The 25,424-nt window shown below is 42.4% G+C and overlaps 1 protein-coding gene across 2 annotated transcripts in view; it reads right to left on the bottom strand.

The window, feature by feature from the left end:
- TBC1D4 (TBC1 domain family member 4) overlaps positions 1–25,424 on the bottom strand; it is a 241,368-nt gene that overhangs the window by 71,964 nt on the left and 143,980 nt on the right. For both annotated transcript variants that reach the window (XM_069758130.1, XM_069758129.1), the window contains exons 4-6: positions 9,132–9,236; positions 4,281–4,413; positions 3,712–3,803 (exon numbers count right to left, since the gene is read on the bottom strand). In XM_069758130.1, the coding sequence (XP_069614231.1) occupies positions 3,712–3,803; positions 4,281–4,413; positions 9,132–9,236 (330 nt within the window). The remainder of the gene's footprint in view (positions 1–3,711; positions 3,804–4,280; positions 4,414–9,131; positions 9,237–25,424) is intronic.

Below are 25,424 nucleotides of genomic sequence, written 5' to 3'. Positions count from 1 at the left end.
GTTGTACATGGAGAAACAACTTCAGGGCATATCCACAAAGAGGAATATGAAATGTATCATTGCTGCTACTGCATTTAGTTTTGGGGCATTTTTACATGGGCAGATAATCTAGATTATTATATGTTACACGTCAAATTATCAGAAAACAAGGGAAGTACAAGGAAGCAAAGTGTAATATTCAAACAGTAAGACGTATCAGTTAAGGCATGGGGCATTTACCTATATAATTATGTTACATGTTGTGGATTCTGTTTTTGGGCTCCCTCTGGTGGTTACTGATGGTACTGGGTGACTTGTGTTTTCTGCGGTCTCTGGTGTCCACCTGTTCTATCAGGATATGGGAGTTTCCTATTTAACCTGGCTTTCTTGTCATTTCCCCGCTGGCTATCAAGGTTATCAGAGTGTTTTGTTACCTCAGCTTCTGGCTTCAGTAATCTTCAGGACAAGCTAAGTTTTTGATTTTCCTGTTCCACGTTTTGCTTGATTTTTGTCTTAGTCCAGCTTGCAGATATGTGATTCCTTTTTGCTGGTTGCTCTAGTGGGCTGATATTACTCCTCATGTTCCATGAGTTGGCACATGAGTTCAAGTAATTTCAGGATGGTTTTTTGTAGGGTTTTTCGCTGACCGCGCAGTTCACTTTTGTATCCTCTGCTATCTAGCTTTAGCGGGCCTCATTTTGCTGAATCTGTTTTCATAACTACGTATGTGCTTTCCTCTCATTTCACCGTCATTACATGTGGGGGGCTGCTATTTCTGTGGGGTGTTCTCTGGAGGCAAGAGAGGTCTGTGTTTCTTCTAATAGGGGAAGTTAGTCCTTCGGCTGGCGCGAGACGTCTAGGAATCATCGTAGGCACGTTCCCCGGCTACAGCTAGTTGTGTGTTTAGGTTCAGGATCGCGGTCAGCTCAGTTTCCATCACCCTAGAGCTTGTTTTGTTTTTTTGTGCTTGTCCTTTTGTTATCCCCTGCCATTGGGATCATGACAGTTACATGTACATGGTGGTACAAGGTCATTTATAGTAGGTGAATGTAGAGAACATACAGTGGCATGTAAAAGTTAGGGCACCCCTTGTCAAAATTACTATTATCGTGAACAGTTAAGCAAATTGAAGATGAAAATCTCTAAAAGGCCTAACGTTAAAGATGTATACGTATTTTCATCTTTTCTATTTTAAAAATTACAAAAAGTAAAATTAGCTGATGCAAAAGTTTGGACACCCTGCATGGATAGTACCCAATAGCACCCCCTTTTGAAAGTATCACAGCTTGAAAACGCTTATTGTGGCCAGATAAAAGTCTTTCAACTCTTGTCTGAGGGATTTTCATCAATTCTTCTTTGGAAAATTCTCCCAGTTCTGTGAGATTCCTGGGTTGTCTTGCATGCACTGCTATTTTGAGGTCTAGCCACAGATTTTCAATGATGTTCAGATCAGGGGGCTGTGAGGGCCATTGTAAAACCTTCAGCTTGTGCCTTTTGAGGTAGTCTACTGTTGACGCATGTTTAGGATCATTATCCATTTGTAGAAGTCATCCAGTTTTCACCTTCAGCTTTTTTTTACAGATGGTGTTATGTTTGCATCAAAAATTTGTTGAAATTTCATTGAATCCATTCTTCTCTCTGCCTGTGAAATGTTCCCAGTGCCATTGGCTGCAACACAACCCCAAAGCATGATTGACCCACCCCAATGATTAATGGTTGGTGAGATATTCTTTTCCCTGAAATTCTGTGCCCTTTTTTCTCCACACATAACTTTTATCTTTGTGGCCAAAAAGTTCTATTGTAACCTTATGGCTATGTACACACGTTGCAGAAATTCTGCGGAAATGTCCGCAGCATTTCCGCAACTCCCTGCTGCAGGTAAAACGCATGCAGAATTCGCATGCATTTTCCCACAAAACACAAGCGTTTTTAGCTTGCAGAATGCTTGCGCTTTCCAAGCGCTTTGAAGCATCGCTTGGAAAAGTGATTGACAGGTTGGTCATACTTGTCAAGTACAGTGCTTGACAAGTGTGACCAACTTTTTACTATTGATGCTGCCTATGAAGCATCAATAGTAAAAGATAGAATGTTAAAAATAAAAAAATAAAAAAATATGGTTGTTCTCACCTTCCGACGGCCACCGATCACCTCAGCGGCGCTCCTGGTATGTTCCGTTCCCAGGGATGCTTTACGCGAAGGACCTTTGTGACGTCACGGTCGCGTGACTGCAATGTCATCTCAGAGGTGATTCGCGCAGTGCATTCCTGGGAATGGAAGCCGCCGCGTGCACCACTGTGAGGCCGGAGGACTAAGGGGGCCTTCAGAAGGTAAGTATATCTCTATTTTTTATTTTAGTTCTTTGTTTTTGCAGGAATATTGTACCCAGGGCCTGAAGGAGAGTCTCCTCTCCTCCAAACCCTGGGTACCATTCACACATGAAGCGCTCACTTTACGCATGGTGGGCATAGCCACATGCGTAAAGTGAGTGTTTATGCAATCCTATGGTGGTGGAAATGCCGCGATTCTGCAGAAATAATGAACATGCTGCGGATTTTACCGTTATGCGATTCCGCAGCGGGAAGATCCGCAGCATGGGCACAGCAACTGCGGAATCCCATAGGATTGCATGGGACTGCGTTTTTAAGCATTTCCGCTTCGGAAAAAAACGAGGTAGAAACGCATAAAGAAACGCAACGTGGGCACACAGCCTATCAGTCCACAGGACTTGTTTCCAAAATGCTTGTTTACATTTTCTTTTGTACACTTCTGATGCAGAATTTTATGGTGAGGATGCAGGAGAAGTTTTCTTCTGATGACTAGTCCATGAAGGCCATATTTGTGTAGGTGTCTCTGAAAAGGAGAACAATGTACCACAACTCCAGAGTCTGCTACATCTTTCTCAAGGTCTTTTGCAGTCAAGCCGGTGTTGTGATTTGCCTCTTATGGAATCCTACGAGCATCTCTCACTGAAATGTTGCTTGGTCTTCCTGACCTTATAGTGACCTTCACTGTTCCTGTTACCTGTCATTTATTAATTACATTTAGAACAGAGGAAAAGGCAACTTGAAACCACTCTGCTATCTTATAGCCTTCCATGCTTTGTGGACCTCCACCATTTTCAGAGTGTTAGGCAGCTGCTTAGAAGAACACCTGGCTGCTGTTTTTTGGCACAAGGTTAGAGGAGGTTGGGTTTTTATAAAGCTGGGAAATCTGCATCACCCGGGCTTTCCTAAAGATGATAGTGAACAAGCCATAACCCTAACATGCTAAGGTCTGAAACCTTGGTCAAAGTTTCTCAGCACATAAATCTCCTAGGGTGCCCAAATGTTTTCATCAGCTCATTTTCCTTTTTGTAATTTAAAAAAAAAAAAAACGACCATATTTTTTTTTGCGTAAAATACAAAGGAAATGTGTTAATTTTAAATTAACGCCTTTTGCTTAACTGTTCACAATAACAGTAAAGTTGACCGGGGTGCCTGAACTTTTACATGTCAATGTAATAATTTGCTGAATGTGTTAGACATTTTTAATAGCACGTCTATCTATGCTCCAACGTCAACTGATGAGTCAGAAGTAGAAATACTCAGTTGAGTGCAATTTTTTTCTGTACCTTGATAGATTATACAGCATTTTTTGATACAACCAAATATTATTTCTTTTGTAGCCGGCATACATACTATGTACCATGACATATGTTTGGTTATAAGCATAATAAAACAAAAGGATTCCAACCTGGACTTTTTCAAAAATGTCTGCTTGCTCATTATCAGAGAGCAAAGACAATTGTCGCTGTATTACCAGCTTGGCTCTGGGTGGGTACAGTCCTAGGAGAGAAAGACACAGCCCTTAGCAAAAATGAACAGGCAGAGAAGAACTAAAACTAGGAGGTGAACATTTTCACGACCCTCAACTATTCATCCACTCTATGGCAAAACCACAAAATTTGTATAACAGATGTTTTTCCAGACATTTCTTCTTGAAAATTTCCTAGTATCTATAGATACATAAATTATTCTCACCATGTGTACTTTGATTAAACTAATTCTATTGTTGCTTGCTTATACATTGTGCAACATACATAGAAATGTTGTGATCTTTTTATGATACCATATGCTAAATTTGAAAATGAACGATTTTTTTATCCTGACAACTTCTCTGCCAATTCACAACAGATCATTCAATTTAATCGCTTAGAAGATCATCTACTCAATCCCATGGACTATTAGGAGCTGACATGTGTAGGGCTTTGTGACACCTCTTATTGTATGAGCAGGTCCTGTTCAGGGCAAATGCTCTCATACCTTCAATTCGCTCGCAGAGTTTGTGCAGGGCGTGCATAGGACAGGCTTCACATAGCTTGATCTGCGTCTTGGCATTTTGCAGAGCAGCAGCAGTGCTGAATGCTTGCTTTAAGGTCAGCATGACTTCATCCACCTGATAAATGCAGAGCAATATAGAAAAAACAATTACAGAAATACGGGTATATTGGTCCCCCTTAAATGGTCCAAAACAGTCCTCCACAATTTTATAAGACATAGACACATACAGTGGGGCAAAAAAGTATTTAGTCAGTCAGCAATAGTGCAAGTTCCACCACTTAAAAAGATGAGAGGCGTCTGTAATTTACATCAAAGGTAGACCTCAACTATGGGAGACAAACTGAGAAAAAAAAATCAAGAAAATCACATTGTCTGTTTTTTTATCATTTTTTTTGCATATTATGGTGGAAAATAAGTATTTGGTCAGAAACAAACAATCAAGATTTCTGGCTCTCACAGACCTGTAACTTCTTCTTTAAGAGTCTCCTCTTTCCTCCACTCATTACCTGTAGTAATGGCACCTGTTTAAACTTGTTATCAGTATAAAAAGACACCTGTGCACACCCTCAAACAGTCTGACTCCAAACTCCACTATGGTGAAGACCAAAGAGCTGTCAAAGGACACCAGAAACAAAATTGTAGCCCTGCACCAGGCTGGGAAGACTGAATCTGAAATAGCCAACCAGCTTGGAGTGAAGAAATCAACAGTGGGAGCAATAATTAGAAAATGGAAGACATACAAGACCACTGATAATCTCCCTCGATCTGGGGCTCCACGCAAAATCCCACCCCGTGGGGTCAGAATGATCACAAGAACGGTGAGCAAAAATCCCAGAACCACGCGGGGGGACCTAGTGAATGAACTGCAGAGAGCTGGGACCAATGTAACAAGGCCTACCATAAGTAACACACTACGCCACCATGGACTCAGATCCTGCAGTGCCAGACGTGTCCCACTGCTTAAGCCAGTACATGTCCGGGCCCGTCTGAAGTTTGCTAGAGAGCATTTGGATGATCCAGAGGAGTTTTGGGAGAATGTCCTATGGTCTGATGAAACCAAACTGGAACGGTTTGGTAGAAACACAACTTGTCGTGTTTGGAGGAAAAAGAATACTGAGTTGCATCCATCAAACACCATACCTACTGTAAAGCATGGTGGTGGAAACATCATCCTTTGGTACATGAAAGAATGAATGGGGCCATGTATCGTGAGATTTTGAGTGCAAACCTCCTTCCATCAGCAAGGGCATTGAAGATGAAACGTGGCTGGGTCTTTCAACATGACAATGATCCAAAGCACACCGCCAGGGCAACGAAGGAGTGGCTTCGTAAGAAGCATTTCAAGGTCCTGGAGTGGCCTAGCCAGTCTCCAGATCTCAACCCTATAGAAAACCTTTGGAGGGAGTTTAAAGTCCGTGTTGCCAAGCGAAAAGCCATAAACATCACTGCTCTAGAGGAGATCTGCATGGAGAAATGGGCCAACATACCAACAACAGTGTGTGGTAACCTTGTGAAGACTTACAGAAAACGTTTGACCTCTGTCATTGCCAACAAAGGATATATTACAAAGTATTGAGGTGAAATTTTGTTTCTGACCAAATACTTATTTTCCACCATAATATGCAAATAAAATGTTAAAAAAACAGACAATGTGATTTTCTGGATTTTTTTTTCTCAGTTTGTCTCCCATAGTTGAGGTCTACCTATGATGTAAATTACAGACGCCTCTCATCTTTTTAAGTGGTGGAACTTGCACTATTGCTGACTGACTAAATACTTTTTTTGCCCCACTGTACAGACTTCTGAACAACATGGCTCACCAATCATACTGGTGCCTTTATTTGTGTTGTTCCTGGCTGCATCCTTGTCAGATAACTCATATTACACAACATTGATGTGTAATATAATAATACAGACCAAAGAAGGTCATCATAATGCCAAATCCTAGAAAACCCCTTTAAAACAAAGTGTTGTCTCCTCCTCCGTGCCTCTATAATTATCCTTACTGATGTACCGTAGGTCTTTTTCACTTGGAGCCTGCTTGGAAAATCCTGTATAAAACATGACACAGCCTTTTGCTGATGTATATGTGCAATCAAACTGTTTCCAACTTAGACTTAAAGTTCCACTATGATGCTTTACAATGTGATCATCTCATAGGCATCAGTAATATACAGGTCCTTCTCAAAAAATTAGCATATAGTGTTAAATTTCATTATTTACCATAATGTAATGATTACAATTAAACTTTGATATATTATAGATTAATTATCCACCAACTGAAACTTGTCAGGTCTTTTATTGTTTTAATACTGATGATTTTGGCATACAACTCCTGATAACCCAAAAAACCTGTCTCAATAAATTAGCATATTTCACCCATCCAATCAAATAAAAGTGTTTTTTAATAACAAACAAAAAAACCAACAAATAATAATGTTCAGTTATGCACTCAATACTTGGTCGGGAATCCTTTGGCAGAAATGACTGCTTCAATGCGGCGTGGCATGGAGGCAATCAGCCTGTGACACTGCTGAGATGTTATGGAGGCCCAGGATGCTTCAATAGCGGCCTTAAGCTCATCCAGAGTGTTGGGTCTTGCGTCTCTCAACTTTCTCTTCACAATATCCCACAGATTCTCTATGGGGTTCAGGTCAGGAGAGTTGGCAGGCCAATTGAGCACAGTAATACCATGGTCAGTAAACCATTTACCAGTGGTTTTGGCACTGTGAGCAGGTGCCAGGTCGTGCTGAAAAATGAAATCTTCATCTCCATAAAGCATTTCAGCCGATGGAAGCATGAAGTGCTCCAAAATCTCCTGATAGCTAGCTGCATTGACCCTGCCCTTGATGAAACACAGTGGACCAACACTAGCAGCTGACATGGCACCCCACACCATCACTGACTGTGGGTACTTGACACTGGACTTCAGGCATTTTGGCATTTCCTTCTCCCCAGTCTTCCTCCAGACTCTGGCACCTTGATTTCCGAATGACATGCAAAATTTGCTTTCATCAGAAAAAAGTACTTGGGACCACTTAGCAACAGTCCAGTGCTGCTTCTCTGTAGCTCAAAAGTGGCTTTACCTGGGGAATGCGGCACCTGTAGCCCATTTCCTGCACACGCCTGTGCACGGTGGCTCTGGATGTTTCCACACCAGACTCAGTCCACTGCTTCCTCAGGTTCCCCAAGGTCTGGAATCGGTTCTTCTCCACAATCTTCCTCAGGGTCCGGTCTCCTCTTCTCGTTGTACAGCGTTTTCTGCCACATTGTTTCCTTCCAACAGACTTACCATTGAGGTGCCTTGATACAGCACTCTGGGAACAGCCTATTTGTTGAGAAATTTCTTTCTGGGTCTTACCCTCTTGCTTGAGGGTGTCAATGATGGCCTTCTTGACATCTGTCAGGTCGCTAGTCTTACCCATGATGGGGGTTTTGAGTAATGAACCAGGCAGGGAGTTTATAAAAGCCTCAGGTATCTTTTGCATGTGTTTAGAGTTAATTAGTTGATTCAGAAGATTAGGGTAATAGGTCGTTTAGAGAACCTTTTCTTGATATGCTAATTTATTGAGACAGGTTTTTTGGGTTATCAGGAGTTGTATGCCAAAATCATCAGTATTAAAACAATAAAAGACCTGACAAATTTCAGATGGTGGATAATGAATCTATAATATATGAAAGTTTAATTGTAATCACTACATTATGGTAAATAATCAAATTTAACACTATATGCTAATTTTTTGAGAAGGACCTGTATGTTCCATGTGTGTAGTAAAGTTCCAGTCGCCGTCTTCTGCCATTTGCAACGCTGCTCCGCTCCTCTCCTCGATCATGTGACCGCTAGTTGTGACTAGCCTGATCACTCCAGTGTTTGTTGGGTGAACAGGAAGTCATTTCATGTAAGTCTGTGAGACTCAGAACGAGGCTGACCTACACTTCGTTTAGACAACGGTCACACGATCAGTATTTATTTGCCCAGTATTTGTAAGCCAAAACCAGGAGTGGGTGATAAATACAGAAGTGGTGTCGTGTTTCTATTATACTTTTCTCTGACTGTTCCACTCCTGATTTCGGCTAACAAATATTGATGTAAAATACTGATAGAGTGACCGTAGTCTAATAGAGGAGGCAACAGTCCTTAGTGTGAGCCACCAGTCACAAAACTGTGGAGAAAGACCGGAGCAGTGCTGCTAATGGCAGACGACCGTGACTGGTAAGTATTTTACACACACAAAACATACATTACTGATACCAAACTGATTGTGACATTTAAAAAAAATGTTGGTTTGGGACTTTAAACTTGAAATCTCTTATCTTTCCACCGATGAAAATCTCCCTTAAAGCACCACTCTAGTGTTTTTCTTTTTATTTCACGGCTTGAGTGGTGTTTAAAATCCAAGTCCCCTGCCCCTGTCTGATATTCACCTTCTGGCATTTTCATCTGTTTTCGCCGCAGCTTCTATCTGTCCCCTGCCGTTTGTGACCTGCCCGGCTGCTCCAGTGTTTCATTGAGCTGTACAGAGGTCATTTTTCATTACAAGTCTATGAGAGTCTCGTTCTGGCCTTGTTCTGGCTCTCATAGACTTGCACTGAGAGCTTGTGATGCAGCTTCTGAGTTCCAGCTACTCAAACTATGCTCATAAGATGGCGCCGTAGTACTAGGCTGGTGCTGAAAAACAGTGAAGATGCCGGAGGGTAAGTAAATGACCAGGGCAGGGGACTTATGCCTAAGCACCACTCCAGGGGTGAAAAAAAAAAACGGCGCAGTGGTGCTATAATTTAAGTTTCTGGATATGAATTATTATAATGGGTGTTGTGAAGAATAATACTCACCAAGGCTTCTGTGGCACACTGGAAGACATAGCAAACATACTGGTTTATGCCAGGCTCCACACTTTCACGGCAGACAAAACCAAAGTGATCAATATGTGTAATACCCTGAAAAATAGAAAATTAATAAATTACTATTAAATGTAACCATGCAAAGTGTGTACATTAGCAAAATACAATTATTTATTACAGAAATATATATGTCTACTATGAAGATGATCAATGCTACTCCATTCACAATCACATTAGAATATAATAAGCTTAAATTGATATACAGAATTCCCCACAGTCACTCAGTGAATATTGTACTAGAAAAAAAGCTGACATTTTACCGCTCTCTGATGTTTTAAAAATAAACACCAGCAAAATTGTGATGATCAATGCAAGATATTTAACCCCTTCATGACATGTGCCATACATGTACTGTGCATGTCGGGTCCCTCCCTTTGATGTGGGCTCCGGCGCTGAGCCCACATCTTTCCTGGCACCTGTCAGCTGTTCTGAACAGCTGATGTGTGCCTCTAAGGCTGCCGTCACACTAGCAGTATGTGGTCAGTATTTTACCTCAGTATTTGTAAGACAAAACCAGGAGTGGAACAATTAGAGGAAAAGTATAATAGAAACACGTGCACCACTTCTGCATTTATCACCCACTCCTGGTTTTGGCTTACAAATACTGAGGTAAAATACTGACCAAATACTGCTAGTGTGATGGCAGCCTAACAGCCGTGGGTGGAATCGCAATGCACTCGCGGCTGTTAACTAGATAAATGCCGCTCTCAAACTCTGACAGCGGCATTTAACGCGCTTCCGATGGGTTGGCATGACAACCAGAGATCTCAAGCAGATCTCTATGGTTGTCCTTGCCGGATTGCTATGAGTGCCGCCCGGTGGTCGTCGCTCATAGCAAATCAGCAATTCTGCTATATACAGGCGACCTGTCATTGCTTGTATGCCTGTATATAGCAAAGGCGATCGGGTTATGGCAGCTTCTAGTCTCCCATGGAGACTATTGAAGTTGCCAAAAGTAAAGAACAAATAAATATAAAAAAAAAACGTTAAAATCGCCCCATTCTAAATAAAACAATTAAAAAAACAAACATACACATACTTATTATCATTCAGAATCGCCCGATCTATCAAGCTATAAGAATAATTTATCCGATCAGTAAACGGTGTAATGAGAAAAAAGTCAAAACCCCAGAATTATGTTTTTTTGGTAGCCGCAACATTGCATTAAAATGCAATAACGGGCAATCAAAACATTGAATACATACAAAAACGGTATAACTAAAAACTTCAGCTTGGCACGCAATAAATAATCCCTCACCCGACCCAGATCCTGAAAAATGAAGATGCTATGGGTCTCAGAAAATGACACTAACATATATATATTTTTTTTTTTTTTTTTTACAAACTGGATTTTTTTTCACCACTTAAATAAAAAAGAACCTAGACATCTTTGGTGTCTCTGAACTTTACCAGGAGAATCATAATGGTAGGTCAGTTTTAGCATTTAGTGAACATGGTAAAAAAAAATCCAAAAAACAGTTGTGGAATTGCACTTTTTTTGCAATTTCACTGCATTTTGAATTTTTTCCCATTTTTGAGTACATGATATGGTAAAACCAATGGAGTCGTTCAAAGTACAACTCGTCCCGCAAAAAATAAGCTCTCACATGGCCATATTGACGGAAAAATAAAAAAGTTATGGCTCTGGGAAGAAGGGAAGTGAAAAACAGAAAGGTAAAAATGAAAAAGGGCTCCATCATGAAGGGGTTAATGCAAGAAAGTTACTTCTATTACAAAGTTATTAATTTATCTAATTGTCTTATTATTGCTTATATGCCATAGTTGAAAATAGCTATTAGGTGATACTGTACCTGCCGAATCCACAACACCTTTCTTGAGCGTGGTACATAATAAAAATACACTGTCTGTTTCTTTTCTTTTATTAAAGAATTTATATGGTTCCAGAGATATGGGCCTTTTTATTGCACAGAATGAAGATCGTCGGTAGACACACCCTCACAGAATTCTGTGAGCAAAGCCCCACTTAATAAAGACCCATATCCTATTTCTGGAAGGTCCATAGACTATAAACATCTGTGCAGTCCACACTTTACTCTTCAATGATGATCTAAAACAACAATGGAAACCATCTTGCAGGAGATTGTGCAGCAGTGGTGCAGACTCCAATGAGGGAAAGTAAACATGGTTTATTACCTTCTCAATTGCTGTATAAACAATGCTGAAACAGGGCTTGTGTATACAGATCAGGAGGCACTGACAGTGCTTCCTCCTCCAGACCCAGGGATCACCAGGTCTATGGTGATGAACAGTCATAAAACAAGCCTTTTTAATAAGCCTCATTCATCACTACCTTGCAGAAAATATCCCTTTGAAAACTATTAATAAAATCATGATAGCAGACTGACAGAGATTTTCAGTTAACTCATACTACAGCCAGCAACATCAGGGCTCCAAAAGGCAAATACTGTAACATTTTTAATGACACCAAGATCCAAAAATGATTTTTAGATCTAATTACCGTACATGCATTTCAGTAAAAACAAATGTGCCCAAAAGGTCGACAACTCCATTAAGCATGTGTTCTAAGCACTATAGGCATAGGTATTTGCTCCAGTGGGGCTAAGAGCAACCTAAACCCCTTACCGACATCGGGCATCCCTCGCTTTGATGTGGGTTCCGGCGGTGAGCCCCCATCTCTTCCGGGACATGTCAGCTGTTTTCAACAGCTGACATGTGCCTGAAATAGCTGCGGGTGGAATCGTGATCCACCCGCAGCTATTAACTAGTTAAATGCCACTGTCAAACTCTGACAACGGCATTTAAATTGCACATTCAGGCATTGGGACGGAAATACGCGCACCAGTGACCCCTGTCACGTGATCGGGTGTCATTGGTTCGTCGGCATCACAACCAGATGTCTCCTTGAGACCTCTATGGTTGTCAGTGCCAGATTACTATGAGCACTAGTGGTCGGCGCTAATAGCAACTCAGAAATTCTACTACATAGAGGTGATCTGACCATCGCCTCTATGTAGCTGATCGGATCGAGTTGTGCCAGCTTCTAGTCTCCTACGGAGACTATTGAAGCATGCCAAAAGTAAAAAAAAAAGTGTTTAAAAATACAAAAAAAAAAAAAAGTTAAAATCACCCCCCTTTAGCCCAATTCATAATAAAACAATAAAAATAAAATCAAACATACACATATTTGGTATCGCCGCATTCAGAATCGCCTGATCTATCAGTAAAAAAAAAGTTACCTGATCGTCAAACGCCAAAATTTTTGTCACCGTGACATTGCATTAAAATGCAATGACAGGCGATCAAAAGATTGTATCTGCACCAAAATGGTATTTTTAAAAACTGGTATTGGAAAATTGTGCAATTTTTTTTTTTTTAGCAAAGTTTAGAATTTTTTTTCACCACTTAGATAAAAAAGAACCAAGACATGTTTGGTGCCTATGAATTCGAAATGACCTGGAGAATCATAATGGCAGGTCAGTTTTAGCATTTAGTGAACCTAGCAAAAAAGCCAACAAAAACAAGTGTGCGATTGCACTTGTTTTGCAATTTCCGCGCACTTGGAATTTTGTCCCATTTTCTAGTACAAGACAGGGTAGAACTAATGGTGTCATTCAAAAGTACAACTCGTCCCGCAAAAAATAAGCCCTCACATGGCCATATTGATGGAAAAAAAAAAAAGTTATGGCTCTGGGAAGGAGGGGAGCAAAAAACGAAAACGCAAAACCGAACAAAGCTCCGGGGTGAAGGGGTTAAAGGGAATCTGTCAGCACAATCCACCCATTTTCCCCCAAACTTTTTATGTGGTCATTATGTTGTTCTCTGGAAGATATTGCCAACCACACCTTTGCTGATGAAATCTGTTACTTGCTGTCTAAAAAAATTGCAGTTTGAAATGTACAGTATATGCAAATGAGGCTGAAGTGCTTTGAGCATGGCAAAGCACTTCCCAAGCTTTCCCTTCTCTATTCCAGGCCCAGCGTCACGTTCCCCTGCTTGTCTGACAGCTCACTGGCTTGACTACATAGCACGTAAGCTATCAATTAAGGGTGAGGATGTGGGGAAGGGCGGGGAATAGAGAAGGAAAGGCAGAGACTTGGGAAGTGCTTTGATACACCCAGAGCACTTAAAGGGAACCTGTCACCTGAATTTGGCGGGACTGGTTTTGGGTCATATGGGCGGAGTTTTTGGGTGTTTGATTCACCCTTTCCTTACCCGCTGGCTGCATGCTGGCTGCAATATTGGATTGAAGTTCATTCTCTGTCCTCCGTAGTACATGCCTGCACAAGGCAAGATTGCTTTGCGCAGGCATGTACTAAGGAGGACAGAGAAGGAACTTCAATCAAAAATTGCAGCCAGCATGCAGCCAGCGGGTAAAGAAAGGGTGAATCAAACACCCGAAAACTCCGCCCATATGACCCAAAACCAGTCCCGCCAAATTCAGGTGACAGAGTCCCTTTAAATATCATTTGCACATAAATTAAAGCAGTTATTTGTATTCAGTCAGGGAGTAACACATTGCATGAGTAGATGACATTATCTCTAACTTAACCCCTTAAGCCCCGAGGGTGGTTTGCACGTTAATGACCGGGCCAATTTTTACAATTCTGACCACTGTCCCTTTATGAGGTTATAACTCTGGAACGCTTCAACGGATCTTGGCGATTCTGACATTGTTTTCTCGTGACGTATTGTACTTCATGTTAGTGGTAAAATTTATTCGATATAACTTGCGTTTATTTGTGAAAAAAACGGAAATTTGGCGAAAATTTTGAAAATTTCGCAATTTTCCAACTTTGAATTTTTCTACCCTTAAGTCACAGAGATATGTCATGTAAAATACTTAATAAGTAACATTTCCCACGTCTACTTTACATCAGCACAATTTTGGAACCAAAATTGTTTTTTGTTAGGGAGTTATAAGGGTTAAAAGTTGACCAGCAATTTCTCATTTTTGCAACACCATTTTTTTTTTAGGGACCACATCTCATTTGAAGTCATTTTGAGGGGTCTATATGATAGAAAATACCCAAGTGTGACACCGTTCTAAAAACTGCACCCCTCAAGGTGCTCAAAACCACATTCAAGAAGTTTATTAACCCTTCAGGTGTTTTACAGGAATTTTTGGAATGTTTAAATAAAAATGAACATTTAACTTTTTTTCACACAAAATTTATTTCAGCTCCAATTTGTTTTATTTTACCAAGGGTAACAGGAGAAAATGGACCCCAAAAGTTGTTGTACAATTTGTCCTGAGTACGTTGATACCCCATATGTGGGGATAAACCACTGTTTGGGCGCATGGCAGAGCTCGGAAGGAAAGGAGTGCCGTTTGACTTTTCAATGCAAAATTGACTGGAATTGAGATGGGACGCCATGTTGCGTTTGGAGAGCCCCTGATGTACCTAAACATTGAAACCCCCCACAAGTGACACCATTTTGGAAAGTAGACCCCTTAAGGAACTTATCTAGATGTGTGGTGAGCACTTTGACCCACCAAGTGCTTCATAGAAGTTTATAATGCAGAGCCGTAAAAATAAAAAATCATATTTTTTCACAAAAATGATCTTTTTGCCCCCAATTTTTTATTTTCCCAAGGGTAAGAGAAGAAATTAGACCACAAAAGTTGTTGTGCAATTTGTCCTGAGTACGCTGATACCCCATATGTGGGTGTAAACCATTGTTTGGGCGCATGGCAGAGCTCGGAAGGGAAGGAGCGCCATTTGACTTTTCAATGCAAAATTGACTGGAATTGAGATGGGACGCCATGTTGCGTTTGGAGAGCCCCTGATGTGCCTAAACATTGAAACCACCCAAAAGTGACACCATTTTGGAAAGTAGACCCCCTAAGGAACTTATCTAGATGTGTTTTGAGAGCTTTGAGCCCCCAAGTGTTTCACTACAGTTTACAACGCAGAGCCATGAAAATAAAAATTCTTTTTTTTTTTTTCACAAAAATGATTTTTTAGTCCCCAGTTTTGTATTTTCACAAGGGTAACAGGATAAATTGGACCCCAAAAGTTGTTGTCCAATTTGTCATGTGTACGCTGATACCCCATATGTGGGGTGAAGCACTGTTTGGGCGCATGGCAGAGCTCGGAAGGGAAGGAGCGCCATTTGGAATACAGACTTAGATGGATTGGTCTGCAGGCGTCACGTTGCATTTGCAGAGCCCCTGATGTACCCAAACAGTAGAAACCCCCCACAAGTGACCCCATATTGGAAACTAGACCCCCCAAGGAACTTATCTAGATGTGTTGTGAGAACTTTGAACCCCCAAGTGTTTCACTACAGTTTATAACGCAGAGCCGTGAAAATAAAAAAAATCTTATTTTTCCCACAAAAATGATTTTTAGCCCCCCACATTTTTATTTTCCTATTGATAACAAGAGAACTTGGACCCCAAAAGTTGTTGTCCAATTTGTCCTGAGTACGCCGATACCCCATATGTTGGGGTAAACCCCTGTTTGGGAGCACCGGAGAGCTCGGAAGGGAAGGAGCACTGTTTTACTTTTTCAACGCAGAATTGGCTGGAATTGAGATCGGACGCCATGTCGCGTTTGGAGAGCCCCTGATGTGCCTGAACAGTGGAAACTCCCCAATTCTACCTGAAACCCTAACCCACCCCTAACCCTAATCCCAACGGTAACCCTAACCACACCCCTAACCCTGACACACCCCTAATTCTAATCCCAACCGTAAATATAATCCAAACCCTAACCCTAACTTTAGCCCCAACCCTAACTTTAGCCCCAACCCTGACCCTAACTTTAGCTCCAACCCCAACCCCAACCCTAACCCTAGCCCTAGCCCTAACCCTAGCCCCAACCCTAGCCCCAACCCTAGCCCCAACCCTAGCCCCAACCCTAACCCTAGCCCTGATGGGAAAATGGAAATAAATACATTTTTTTAATTTTATTATTTTTCCCTAACTAAGGGGGTGATGAAGGGGGGTTTGATTTACTTTTATAGCGTTTTTTATATCGGATTTTTATGATTGGCAGCCGTCACACACTAAAATACGCTTTTTTTATAGCAAAAAGGTTTTTGCGTCTCCATATTTTGAGACCTATAATTTTTCCATATTTTGGTCCACAGAGTCATGTGAGGTCTTGTTTTTTGCGGGACGAGTGGACGTTTTTATTGGTAACATTTTTTGACACATGACAGTTTTTGATCACTTTTTATTCTGATTTTTGTGAGGCAGAATGACCAAAAACCAGCTATTCATGAATTTCTTTTGGGGGAGGCGTTTATACCGTTCCGCGTTTGGTAAAGTGGATGAAGCAGTTTTATTCGTCGGGTCAGTACGATTACAGCGACACCTCATTTATATCATGTTTTGGCGCTTTTATACGATAAAAGCTATTTTATAGAAAAACAATTCTTTTGGCATCGCTTTATTCTCAGGACTATAACTTTTTTATTTTTTTGCTTATTATGCTTTGTGGCGGCTCGTTTTTTGCGGGACAAGATGACGTTTTCAGCGGTATCATGGTTATTTATATCCGTCTTTTTGATCGCGTGCTATTCCACTTTTTGTTCGGCGGTATGATAATAAAGCGTTGTTTTTTGGCTCTTTTTTTTTTTTCTTACGGTGTTCACTGAAGGGGTTAACTAGTGAGAAAGTTTTATAGGTCGGGTCGTTACGGACGCGGCGATACTAAATATGTGTATATTTATTGTTTTTTTTTGTTGTTTTTTTAGATAAAGAAATGTATTTATGGGAATAATATTTTTTTTTTTTAATTTATTTAGTAATTTTTTTTTATTTTTTTTTTTACACATGTGGAAATTTTTTTTTTTACTTTGTCCCAGGGGGGGGACATCACAGATCGCCGATCTTACAGTTTGCACAGCACTCTGTAAGATCGGCGATCTCACTGACATCGCTGCAGGCTTACCAGCACCTGCAGGCGACCCGGAAGTACTCCCTGCAGGACCCGGATGCAGCCCCGCGGCCATTTTGGATCCGGGGAATGCAGGGAGAAGACGCTCGGTACACGGTGAGTACATCATCGTGTACCGATCGTCTCAGGGAAGCCCGCAGGGAGCCCCCTCCCTGCGCAATGCTTACCTGTACCGCCGGCACACCGCGATCATGTTTGATCGCGGTGTGCCGGGGGTTAATGTGCCGGGAGCGGTCCGTGACCGCTCCTGGCACATAGTGCCGGATGTCAGCTGCGATAGTCAGCTGACACCCGGCCGCGATTCCCCCGTGAGCGCGGCCGATCGCATATGACGTACCATCCCGTCACTGGGAATTAAGTCCCAGGTCACCTGGACGGGATAGTACGTCATATGGGATTAAGGGGTAAAAAAAGCAATATTAACAAATACACAGTTTTGGGGGTGGATAGAGCTGACAGATTCCTTTTAATAAAAGTTTTCTCTACCCCAGTTATTTTCTTTCAGTCTTCACAGCCTATCTTTCAGAAATCTAATGCACACACATTATTTTTTTGTTTGATCAGTATTTTGTGCTTTGCTGCATTTTTTGGACATAGAGCATGTCACTTCTTTCAACGTTTTTGCTGCGTTTTTTCACCCATGACTTGAATGGGTGTTGAAAAAAAAGCAGCAAAAATGCAGATATCATCATTTGCTGCATTTTTGCTGCTGAAAATCCAAGGACATTAGCAATGACAGAGAGAAAAAAAAAACACACCAAAAAATGGCACCAAAAACGCAACAAAAAAAACGCACCAAAACACACCTAAACCTGCGTTTTTGACGCAGCTTCTTTCCTGCCAAGAAGATCAGGTTTTGCTGCAGAAAAAAAAGCAACAAAAACGCCCTGTGTGAACTTGCGCTAAATAATGTTTTCTACATCAAACCTTACAATAGTAATAATAATGGGTACTGCAATTATGTTTCATATTAAGTAGCAATTTGTGCATTATAAATGCAAAGTAGCTTTTAATTTGGATTTTGTTAGCGAGTGAGCCCAAAGCCTCTTACAATAATCTATTTATTCAATAGCGGAGGCTAAATCCTTAATCCAGTCACCTTCACCTGACTGGTTGCCATGACTCGGCGTTATACACAGTATTGTTCAAGAGAACAAACCTCACACACTTCACATAGATATCCACAAAGGAAGATGTCCAGGTGATTTATTTACTGTGCTTTTCATACATCTTAGGGGTACAAACACTAGTTTGTTACTTGCTGTACTAAGCATATAGGGCTTAAGCAGTCATTTCCGCTGAGGTCTAAAAATACAAACTGAAATAGGTCTCGTACCCAAAGATGCAACCTTATGACCTGACAGCATACTACAGGAATATGCTGGAGTCATCACAACGCTGGGATTGGCTGCAGCGGTCACTTACATGTGTCGTCGCCACTACAGCAGCGGAGAAGCGGTAGCTTTCAAATTATTTTTACTTTGGCAAGCATGCGGAATAAAAGAAATTATTTAGGGAAAATCCTTCCCTGCCAGAGCCCTTTGTTACACAAAAGGGTAACGAAACAAAAAATGGCATATGTTGGGTTATTGGAATAAGCAATAATAGGCCAGACTAAGGGTATGTGCACACGTCAGGATTTCTTGCAGAAATTTTCCTGACAAAAACCGGACATTTCTGCCAGAAATCCGCATGCGTTTTTACCGCGTTTTTGATGCGTTTTTTGTGCGTTTTTTCCCAAATGCATAGAATTGCGGGAAAAACGCAGAAAATCCGCAAAAATAATGAACATGCTCATTTTTTTACCGCGATGCGTTGTTTTCATGGAAAAAAACGCATCCATGTGCACAAAACATGCAGAATGCATTCTAAATGATAGAATGCATAATGTATGCGTTTTTAATGAGTTTTTATAGCGTTTTTAGCGCGAAAAAAACTGAACGTGTGCACATAGCCTAAAAACATGTGCTGTGAATATGTCAGTGTTTGAAGCGGTGCGTCAATTATTGGCATTTGCATACAATGTTTTTTTCAGGCCGGTGAACCTACCAAGTTAGCAAAAGGAAGACACGCCAGGAAACGTTGGCATTTTTTTTCAGACATTCCATTGTCTTGTATTGTACAGTATATAACTATATTTAAATGGGATTATGGATACCACTGGAAGAATGGAAACCTGGCCGCAGTACATCATGGATGTCATTATTGTGATGCCACACTGTCCTAGAGCCTCCTGAAGAACCTTATAACCGAGGGGAAACGTGCTGAGAATACCTACAGCGAGAGATGCAGATGAGTCAATTTATTATTCTCATGCCCATTATATTTGTTTGGTTCATCGCGCATGAGCTCCACATAATAAGCCCTTACATAATTAATGCTCTGGTTTGAGATTTTAGGTCTGCATTATCCTATCATAATAGTAGTATCCATGGTTAGCAAACAATAGCATTACCTCACAAATTTTGAAGAAGGGAAAGCGGGACAAAGTACCACGGCATATTTTAGGCCACACCTTTGACCACACCCATTTAACAACTAGCCACACCCATATCCACGCCCCAACCACACCCATTTAGCACTGCTGATCACACTGTTTCATAAACAATAATTATAAACAAAAAAATATGGCCACACATAGTGCTCCATCTACTATATAATTGTCTAAGGGTCACTTCCATCTTTCTGTCTGTCTTACAGTCTGTCACGGATACTCATTGGTCGCGGCCTCTGTCTGTCATGGAATCCAAGTCGCTGATTGGTCTCGCCAGCTGCCTGTCATGGCTGCCGCGACCAATCAGCGATGGCCACAGTCCGATTTGTCCCTCCCTACTCCCCTGCAACCAGCGCCCGGCGCTCACTCCATTACCGCCGCTATTAACCCTGTGTGACCAAGTTTTTACTATTGATGCTGCCTATGCAGCGTCAATAGTAAAAACATCTAATGTAAAAAAAATAAATAAAAAATCATTATATACTCACCTTCCGCCGCCTTTCCCGCTCCTCGCTATGCACCGGTAACCGCTTCATGCAAGCGGCAGGTTCCGGTGGCAAGGGTGGTATGGGAGAAGGACCTGCCATGACGTCATGGTTATGTGACCACGACGTCATCACAGGTCCTGCGCGAGGACGACCTGCCATACCAAACAAGAATAAGCGTATGCACAAAAATAGGGATCACCACAGTTATAATTAATAGTAGAAAAAATCTTTATTCAAAGAACAACGTGCACAAAGACATTTAAAAACATCTAAAAACATAGATAGAATAAGGGCTCCACCATAGTAACAGATAAATGCTGACAAATGTGCACCTTACACAGCTAATATAAGTATTCTAACATCATTTAACATAAATCTCAACTGATTCTGACAGCACACCCAAAGCATATAAACACACTGTATGGATCAGTACTCCAAGGTGCTGGGCAAGTAAGTAGACACTTAGGGGCCACAAGAAAACGTGGTCCCACATGTACACTGATACCCGGTGGGGATATAACAAAGAGAGTCTCAAACTCCACAAATGACCCCACTAAGTCCTCCTCAAAAGTCCAGGGGACAGCTCGTTCGTTAGAGCCCGCAGAAGCCTCCAGAGACCGGCCGCTCCCCCTCACCGAGGTCAGTGACAGACTAACAGGCCAGCCAATCACAAGTAGTGACAGAGCGAGAGCCGGGCGGCCCAGCCAATGGTGTAGCACAATGCAGCCGAAGGGCGGGGCCAGGAGCTGCACAGCATCTGAGGAACCGCCAATAAGATCGACTGAAATCCTCCCTTTAGGACCTGCCATGACGTCACGGTCAAGTAACCGAACTACATGGGGCCCTCAGAAGGTGAGTATATGTTTATTTTTTATTTTTTAACCTGTGACATACGTAGCTGGGCAATATACTACGTGACTGGCCAATATAGTACGTGGCTCTGTGCTGTATACTACGTCGCTGTGCAATATACTACGTGGCTCTGTGCTGTATACTACGTCACTGGGCAATATACTACGTGGCTGGGCAATATACTACGTGACTGGGCATCATACTACGTGGCTGGGCAATATACTACGTGGCTGGGCAATATACTACGTTACTGGGCAATATACTACGTGGCTGGGCAATATTTGGTGACTGGACAATATACTACGTGACTGGGCAATATACTGGGCAATATACTACGTGGCTGGGCAATATACCACGTGGCTGGGCAATGTACTACATGACTGGGCAATATACTACGTGACTGGGCAATATACTACGTGACTGGGCAATATACTACGTCACTGGGCAATATACTATACTACGTAGCTGGGCAATATAGTACGTGACTGGGCAATATACTACGTGGCTGGGCAATATACTACGTGGCTGGGCAATATACTACGTGGCTGGGCAATATACTACGTGGACATGCATATTCTAGAATACCCGATGCGTTCGAATCGGGCCACCATCTAGTACTGTATAATGGCCACACAGTGCTCCATACTGTATAATGGCCACACAGTGCTCCATACTATATAATGGTCACACATGATGCTCCAATACTGTATAATGGCCACACATGATGCTCCATACTGTATAATGGCCACACATGATGCTCCATGCTGTATAATAATAATAATAATCTTTTTATATAGCACTAACATATTCCGCAGCGCTTACAGTTTGCACACTATCATCACTGTCCCCGATGGAGCTCACAATCTAAATTCCCTATCAGTATGTCTTTGGAGTGTGGGAGGAAACCGGAGTACCCGGAGGAAACCCACGCAACCACGGGGAGAACATACAAACTCCTTGCAGATGTTGTCCAAGGTGGGATTAGAACCCAGGACCCCAGCGCTGCAAGGCTGCAGTGCTATCCACTGAGCCACTATGCTGCTGGCCACACATGATGCTCCATACTGCATAATGGCCACACATGATGCTCCATACTGTATAATGGCTGCACGCTGCAGCAAATTTAAGGCCACACCTCTGACCACACCCATTTCACATCTAGTCACACCCATATCCACGCCCCAACCACACCCATTTAGCACTGCTGATCACACTGTTTCATAAACAATAATTATGAACAAAAAATATGGCCACAAATGATGCTCCATACTGTATAATGGCCACACATAGTGCTCCATACTGTATAATGGCCACACAGTGCTCCATACTGTATAATGGCCACACAGTGCTCCATACTGTATAATGGCCACACATAGTGCTCCATACTGTATAATGGCCACACATAGTGCTCCATACTGTATAATGGCCACACAGTGCTCCATACTGTATAATGGCCACACATAGTGCTCCATACTGTATAATGGCCACACATAGTGCTCCATACTGTATAATGGCCACACATAGTGCTCCATACTGTATAATGGCCACACATAGTGCTCCATACTGTATAATGGCCACACAGTGCTCCATACTGTATAATGGCCACACAGTGCTCCATACTGTATAATGGCCACACAGTGCTCCATACTGTATAATGGCCACACAGTGCTCCATGCTGTATAATGGCCACACAGTGCTCCATGCTGTATAATGGCCACACAGTGCTCCATACTGTATAATGGCCACACAGTGCTCCATACTGTGTAATGGCCACACAGTGCTCCATACTGTATAATGGCCACACAGTGCTCCATGCTGTATAATGGCCACACAGTGCTCCATGCTGTATAATGGCCACACAGTGCTCCATGCTGTATAATGGCCACACAGTGCTCCATGCTGTATAATGGTCACACAGTGCTCCATGCTGTATAATGGCCACACAGTGCTCCATACTGTATAATGGCCACAAAGTGCTCCATACTGTATAATGGCTACACATAGTTCTCCATACTGTATAATGGCCACACAGTGCTCCATACTGCATAATGGCCACACAGTGCTCCATACTGCATAATGGCCATACATGATGCTCCATACTGTATAATGGCCACACATGATGCTCCATAATGTATAATGGCTTCACATGATGCTCCATACTGTATAATAGTCACACATGATGCTCAATACTGTATAATGGCCACACAGTGCTCCATACTGTATAATGGCCCCACAGTGCTCCATACTGTATAATGGCCCCACAAGATGCTCCATACTGTATAATGGCTTCACATGATGCTCCATACTGTATAATAGCTATACATGATGCTCAATACTGTATAATGGCCACACAGTGCTCCATACTGTATAATGGCCCCACATGATGCTGCGTACAGTATAATGGCCCCACATGATGCTGCGTACAGTATACTGGCCCCATGTGATGCTCCATACAGTATAATGGGCCCACATGATGCTTTGCACAGTATAATGGCCCCACATGATGCTGGGTACAGTATAATGACCCCACATGATGCTGGATACAGTATAATGGCCCCATATGACGCTGGGTACAGTATAATGGCCTCACATGATGCTTTGTACAGTATAATGGCCCCACATGATGCTGGGTACAGTATAATGGCCCCACATCATGCTGGGTACAGTATAATGGCCCCACATGATGCTGGGTACAGTATAATGGCCCCACATGACGCTGGGTACAGTATAATGGCCCCACATGACGCTGGGTACAGTATAATGGCCCCACATAATACGGCCTACAGTATAATGGCCACACATGGTTACCCCACCCCCATCATTGCCTTCTCCATCACTGCACACACACACACACCTTTCAACGAGCTCCCTCACAGCAGCCGGCAGCTTCCACTCCTGCAGCGCTGAATGATGTAATCCACCCGCGCCGCACCACTGACTGCTCACATCGCTGCAGCTCCGGTATGCCACTGATAAAGACCTCTCCGTGTCTCCTGTGCCAGTCAATGTCAGAGCGAGGAGCAAATCTGCTCCGATCTGACACAGCTAGCATCCGCTCCATATGCCTCGTACACCCTGCGGCTCTGCTCCGTCCACCTCGTACACACGTGGCTCCGCTCCGTACACCTCGTACACACACGGCTCTGCTGCATCCACACTGTAAACACCTCCTGACCCCACACATAAACTTACCCTCATCCAGCACCATGACAACCAGCAGAGTCCTCATGCATACACGGATGCCCCGATCATGTGACCCCTTTACTCCTCCCCTCCTGTGACATCATCACAGGTCCTGTGCGCACAGAACAGTCATATACAGTGGGGCAAAAAAGTATTTAGTCAGTCAGCAATAGTGCAAGTTCCACCACTTAAAAAGATGAGAGGCGTCTGTAATTTACATCATAGGTAGACCTCAACTATGGGAGACAAACAGAAAAAAAAATCCAGGAAATCACATTGTTTGTTTTTTTTATAATTTTTTTTGCATATTATGGTGGAAAATAAATATTTGGTCAGAAACAAACAATCGATATTTCTGGCTCTCACAGACATGTAACTTCTTCTTTAAGAGTCTCCTCTTTCCTCCACTCATTACCTGTAGTAATGGCACCTGTTTAAACTTGTTATCAGTATAAAAAAAGACCTGTGCACACCCTCAAACAGTCTGACTCCAAACTCCACTATGGTGAAGACCAAAGAGCTGTCAAAGGACACCAGAAACAAAATTGTAGACCTGCACCAGGCTGGGAAGACTGAATCTGCAATAGCCAACCAGCTTGGAGTGAAGAAATCAACAGTGGGAGCAATAATTAGAAAATGGAAGACATACAAGACCACTGATAATCTCCCTCGATCTGGGGCTCCACGCAAAATCCCACCCCATGGGGTCAGAATGATCACAAGAACGGTGAGCAAAAATCTAAGAACCACGCGGGAGGACCTAGTGAATGAACTGCAGAGAGCTGGGACCAATGTAACAAGGCCTACCATAAGTAACACACTACGCCACCATGGACTCAGATCCTGCAGGATCTCACCCTGTCATGGAACTTCCTGTCTGTCCTGACTTTTTAAGTCCGGGTCTTGTGTTCACCTGTGCTGAGGGCTCTTGAGCATCTGCCTGTTTGCTGGTTAACTCCCTGCTTCTGCTGCTCACTACTTGGTGGTCTGCCTCACCCCATTCAGCTACCTCTCTCCTCTCGAACTGCTGCGACGGGCTGCGCACCAGTGGAAGGATCTCCTTTGTTTACAAAACTTTTCCCAGTGTTGTGCCTCTTTGCACAACCACACCAGGTGAGCAAGATTCAAGCTGTGCTTTTCTCTCCAAGAAAGATCTACTCATCTACTACGCTTAGATAGCGCTCTCCCTCTTTCATCATCTGTGAACAATTGGTCTTCTACTAACAAGTACTGTGCGCACGTGTGAGCAAGTTTTGCTGGACTTCATCATTTAAGTACTGTGTGCATTCGCACTAATAACCTTCTTGGACTTCCTCAT

Source organism: Ranitomeya imitator, chromosome 3, assembly GCF_032444005.1.
Source record: "Ranitomeya imitator isolate aRanImi1 chromosome 3, aRanImi1.pri, whole genome shotgun sequence".
Classification (NCBI taxonomy): domain Eukaryota; kingdom Metazoa; phylum Chordata; class Amphibia; order Anura; family Dendrobatidae; genus Ranitomeya; species Ranitomeya imitator.
This window is presented reverse-complemented; position numbering and strand designations above follow the sequence as displayed.